This window comes from Portunus trituberculatus, chromosome 49 (genome assembly GCF_017591435.1).
Source record: "Portunus trituberculatus isolate SZX2019 chromosome 49, ASM1759143v1, whole genome shotgun sequence".
NCBI classification, from domain to species: domain Eukaryota; kingdom Metazoa; phylum Arthropoda; class Malacostraca; order Decapoda; family Portunidae; genus Portunus; species Portunus trituberculatus.
In genome coordinates this window covers 15,833,670-15,839,669 of record NC_059303.1, presented here as the reverse complement: position 1 = coordinate 15,839,669, position 6,000 = coordinate 15,833,670, and the positions used below count along the sequence as shown (strand labels likewise).

Here is a 6,000-nt window from a genome sequence, read left to right as displayed (position 1 = left end):
CTGTCACATATGAGCGCGTTTGTTACTGAATATATTTTGTCGTTTTCTCATCTTGTCTATTTTTTAACATATTTTCAATCACTATATTTCTTTCAATATTTTACTACTCACGAAAATGGCTAATAATGTTTGTTATCTTTGTTTACTTATCGTATATAACCACGTTTGTTTACCTATGTATTTTATATTCTATTACGTTTTCTTTTTTTTAATCCATGAAGGAAGAATGGAAAGAATCGACACAACGTCACAGAAGTGAAGCCGACGCGCTATTGGTCTGCTGCTGCCCCCAAAACATTGCCAGCTGGGCACACGCGCATTAATTAAAAGTGTACATAGAACCGGCCGGCTCCCGAAGCTTATTATTCGTCTTATGTCCATGTTTCAGGGTCAGCTCCCATATATGTGCCATTAACAGACTCTTAATAGTTGTGGCATGCCGTGCCACGAAGAATTAGATAGCAAATCATATATATATATATATATATATATATATATATATATATATATATATATATATATATATATATATATATATGTATGAGATTATAGTTTTTTTCAGCCTTGGTGACCTTGCATTGGGTGATAGGTGGGAAGCTGTCTTTGAGGCTAACATTTGACTGTAACAATTATACACATGTTAGTCCTCATTTAACACCCTCCCACGCACCTCTTTCATCAGCTGATCTCACCACACTTGTTTTTTATATTGTTAATTTTGATTCGCACGTAAACTGGAACGATAAAAAAAAAAAAATTTCCCGTGTAAATTTGAGTAATGCTATTTAAGAGTAGAAATATTGTGAATCTGCCACTAAAACGATAAAAAACAGCCTTGATAATCCATGTGAGAAGTGTTTCAAAATAGCCTAGGGGCGAATCAGGGAAGACTGGAACCACGAGTGCTGAAGCCAGTGTCTGCCTTGTATCCTACTCAGTATCACACACACACACACACACACACACACACACACACACACACACACACACACCGATCAATCACTATAGTACACAACTACCCTTTCCTTCCCAGACTACATACTCACTCCCGCCGCCTCAGTAACACACACACACACACACACACGCCCGGTAGCTCAGTGGTTAGAGCGCTGGCTTCACAAGCCAGAGGACCAGGGTTCGATTCCCTGGCCGGGTGGAGATATTTGGGTGTGTCTCCTTTCACGTGTAGCCCCTGTTCACCTAGCAGTGAGTAGGTACGGGATGTAAATCGAGGAGTTGTGACCTTGTTGTCCCGGTGTGTGGTGTGTGCCTGGTCTCAGGCCTATCCGAAGATCGGAAATAATGAGCTCTGAGCTCGTTCCGTAGGGTAACGTCTGGCTGTCTCGTCAGAGACTGCAGCAGATCAAACAGTGAAACACACACACACACACACACCGATCAATCACTATAGTACACAACTACCCTTTTCTTCCCAGACTACATACTCACTCCCGCCACCAAGCCAATTTATCCAGGGTAGATGGGAGTCCCGCGGGAGCCCACCGGTACATAATCGTCTCATTCAATGGGCTCCATGTCTCAGGTTTGATTACAGGACCACCGCTCGCTGACGGGTGGCAGCTTGTAATGAATACCCGGGATTCAGGCAAGTGGTCCTGGACTGGCGGGAGGGTGACGTGTAGCCAAGTATGTAAGCTGCCGACAGCCTGTGTGTGCGTGTGTGTTTATCATTTTTCGTGTCTTCCTTTAATCTACTTTTCATATACTTCCTTATTCGAACATTATTTTTCTTCTTCATCTTCTTCCTCCTCCTCCTCCTCCTCCTCCTCCTCCTCCTCCTCCCCATAGAGTGACCCCTCCCCATTTCTGCAAGTTTAAGAAATATTGTGGCTGGAAGTACTGTACAAGGGTGATTTGTTCCTGGAGGTGCTGGTGACATTGACTAGGCAGGCGCGACGTGGGCGCCCTGTAAACCTGAGAACCCACGGCACCACCGCCACAGTGCCCGTTTTATTTTTCTTTCCGTTTATTATTACCATCTTTATTGTTGCTGCTATTCCTGTTATTCTTTTTGTATCTTTTTCGTTCAGTGTTACTTTACTACTGGTTACCGTTACGGCGTCCTTAGTGCGTCTCTAATGTGTGTTACGGTGATGCGTCTGTTTAAATAAATTACATTTGATGCTCTTATTTCTTCAGAGAGAGAGAGAGAGAGAGAGAGAGAGAGAGAGATCAGAGGGGAGACAACAAATTTCTGCTTCTCTTAAAATTAATCTTTGAAGCCATGAAGCTTTTGAAATTACGAGGCTGTATGAATGAATTAGTTAATGAATGAAGGAAGGAAAATAGAGAAATGAGAATGAGGGAAGGAGACTGAATAGATGAGAATGAAGGGAAGAGACTGAAGAGATTAGAAAGAATGAGGAGAGGAGACGAGACTAACTAGTGACAGATCGGAAGCTTCGAAACATGAAAAGATTCAAACCTATTGCTACGAAACCCACCTTAATAAACATCAAGACAAACATAACTAAATACTCAGGGATGAATACAATTAAAGCACATACGTACATAATTCATGAACACTTTTTATGCACCAGCGACCATTAGACTCACAGGGAAAAGAAATCCCATATAAAAGTAAAGTTTCGGTTCTTTTGGGGTTCTTTTAGCGTCAGTGCTGGCTGGGCAGTGGCGAGGAAGCGTGTAATTGCATCATTGTTGAGAATATCGTTATTATCTCGTCATTTGGAGTTAACACTACGACAAGACGCAGGGAGGAGGAAAGGGCAAGGGAGGGTGAGTATCAATTGAGTTTAGACATAAGAAGTTTAGCATTAGTGATTGAAATGTTGAAAATAAGGTTAACTCTGAAACAATGTCCTGTTTTCAAGCACGTGTGATTTGTTAGTACTATTTCAAGAGAACTCTTACTATTATTACTGTTACCACTGCTTGGTTATTACTATTATTACTAGGTTAAGATAAATGCTGTTTATACCAGAGAGAGAGAGAGAGAGAGAGAGAATGTAGCGACGCCGAGACAAGTACGAGACGGAGGTAGATATTTTATGGGTAACTCAATTAAATCTTGATGCAGTTCGTGTATTAGTTTCTCAATGTGTTCTTAACGTATTTGATAAACCACCAACCTAATTAACTGGCAGACTAACTTTAGTACTTATTGAAACGCGTATTTTGTTAACAAGGATAGAGAAAGAGAGAACGAGATGGTTGGGGTGAGTGACAAGATGAAATTGAGAGAAAACGAAGACATTTTAAGGGTAACTTTATGAAAGCTGGATGTAAGTAATATATTATGTCCTTTAACTTTTTCACTGTGATGTGCAACAGTTTACTACATTAAAGACTGCGAGTGGTAGCTGTGGGTGGCGGGGGGTGAGTGATGAGCTGATGAAGAGTGATAGCGGTGGACGGCGGGCGGTGAGCTGGTGAGCTGTTTTCCTCTAATTCTTTTATGTGATCGAATGGTCTACTGAGTACGGGAATAATTACCACTGTGCAATCATTTATGAAATCTGATGAAAACTAGAAACATTTCGTTCAATCTGGCCAATAACAGAGGGGTCGTGAGAGCGTCAGTGATATATGTTCCTATTGCATTTATTCATGGTACAGTACGTGCATATGTGTGCGTAATTCACTGTTTGATCTGCTGCAGTCTCTGACGAGACAGCCGGACGTTACCCTACGGAACGAGCTCAGAGCTCATTATTTTCGATCTTGGGATAGGTCTGAGACCAGGCACACACCCCATACCGGGACAACAAGGTCACAACTCCTCGATTTACATCCCGTACCTACTCACTGCTAGGTGAACAGGGGCTACACGTGAAAGGAGACACACCCAAATATCTCCACCCGGCCGGGGTGGAGATATTGTGTGTGTGTGTGTGTGTGTGTGTGTGTGTGTGTGTGTGTGGGGTCAGTTTACACCCTCGATTCTCGTCATGAGGATCAGCACACTTTAGTATGTAACAGATAGTACGTTTGTCTATTTCAAGGTACGCTTAACTAGCACACTGGATTTGGCGTTATTTTTTTTACCGCTGGTTAGTGGTACCGCAGCTGACTTCAGACAGGTGTTGCTCCTGCTGCCTCTATAATAAACTAGAGGTGCGTGTGAATTAGCAGAGACAACGTTGATCACCTTTATTCAGCACAGATCATAAACAATTCACGTCGAGATGGATTCCAAAGACAACATATATAAAACCCGCGCGCACATACACACACACACACACACACACACACACACACACACACACACACACACACACACAATATATATATAAGATTTGTATTTATTATTCTTATGTACTGATATTAGCATTATTACATCTAGGTTGAGTAGGAATATAAAGCGTGTCATCACAACAAGGTAATGGTGCCTCGCGTCACAACCTCGGCGGTGTGGTGCACTACACAAGTGGCGCTACACAAACAAATACTAGGACATGTTTACCAAAATAAATAAACAATAGTAATCAAATAACAGTAATGATAAATGAATGAAAAAGTGGCTCAAGAAAACAAGTAACTAATTTCAAACCAGCATAGAAACATTCAGGCGAAAAAAAAAAAAAAACAGAAAATATAACACAGCACATTTTTTAACTCATATACTCTTCAATCCTTCACCGTTCACTATGTACAGTACAGCACAGGGCAACACTAAACATTAATCGTGTAGGGATTTCTTTCTGGTGCCCGTCGCTTGCCATCCTGCTGTTGCTGCTGTTGTTGCTGCACCACGTCCTCGTCTCGGTGCTGCTGTTGCTGCTGCTGATATCTTTGCAGCAGGACGGTCAACTCGGCTTTGATCTCCTGCTGGCCGCCTCTCGCTCTCCCGCCCTCTCCCTCAGCTCCACGGCGCAGCTCTCGGTCACACTCAGCCTCCGACAATTCCCTGGAGTCGGAGAATGCGGAGGGTGGGTGGAGTGGGCGGGGTGGCGTGAGCGTCGAGGAATCACTGGAGGAGGATTCGGTTCGCGCTCTGTCAACGGGATCAAGATAGATTTCGATCACACGTGTTTAGTTTCATCTTGCCTGTCTGTGGAGACGGGAGGGTGCGCACACGAGGGTTAGGGTGAAGGGATGAGGGGACAAGGGCACGGACCACATTTATGGTACGAGTATGTGCAGCACGACTACGTACATACATACAGCTACAAATCACACGTGTAATGAGTGGGTGAACTATAGGACACTCATATAAGGTAATAAAAAATCCACGCGTTATATTATCCAAAAAAAGTCGTTTATGTGTAGGGTGACTCACTTAAAAACAGAGTGATGAGTTCATAAACATGAGTGAATTAATGACAAAAAAAAAAAAAAACTGATAAACTAGAATTACCTAAAAAAAATATGCATGAATAAACACACAATTTTATAAAACACTACTGTACATTACGCTGATGAATTGTTCTTGATCTCATCCTTAGAGTAGGTTTAGATATTGTATTTAGAGAACACACCTGCGACTTGTGAGGCGTTGGCGTGCATGGATCTTAGCGCATGAGTGAGCTTAATGTATTGTCTCTGCGTGAGTGAAGCAAAAACTAGATGGAAAAAAAAAAAGATGACTGGCGCGTCCTTTTGACCTTTTGAGTAGAGTTTAGTATGAAGTTTTATGTGATATTTACAGTACAAGGCATGCTTAACCACACCAGGCAGGATGCAAGTGCTGAGAGAGAGAGAGAGAGAGAGAGAGAGAGAGAGAGAGAGAGAGAGAGAGAGGGAGAGATAACAGAAAGACTGAATAAACGAATAACGAAAGAGAAGAAGCAAAGCGCTGAAAAATAAAATGGAAGGAAAAGAACTGGGCGACGAGATAAAAGGAGTAGAGAGTACGAAAAGAAGAAAAGAAGGAGGAATAGAAGAAACAGACCTGAATAAAATAGAAAGCATAGAAGAGAAGTAAGTAAAAAGATGGAAGAGGAGGTGGAGGAGAAGGAAGGGTGGAGGATGGAGGAAAGGAATAATGGTGGAGGTGGTGGGAGCCGCGGCAGCCAG

The 6,000-nt window shown here is 42.4% G+C and overlaps 1 protein-coding gene across 2 annotated transcripts in view; it reads right to left on the bottom strand.

The window, feature by feature from the left end:
• Positions 1–4,119: 4,119 nt before the first annotated feature.
• LOC123499374 (Down syndrome cell adhesion molecule homolog) overlaps positions 4,120–6,000 on the bottom strand; it is a 96,569-nt gene continuing 94,688 nt past the window's right edge. For both annotated transcript variants that reach the window (XM_045247288.1, XM_045247287.1), the window contains one exon: positions 4,120–4,978. In XM_045247288.1, coding sequence (XP_045103223.1) covers positions 4,657–4,978 — 322 coding nt within the window. In that variant the 3' untranslated portion in view covers positions 4,120–4,656. The remainder of the gene's footprint in view (positions 4,979–6,000) is intronic.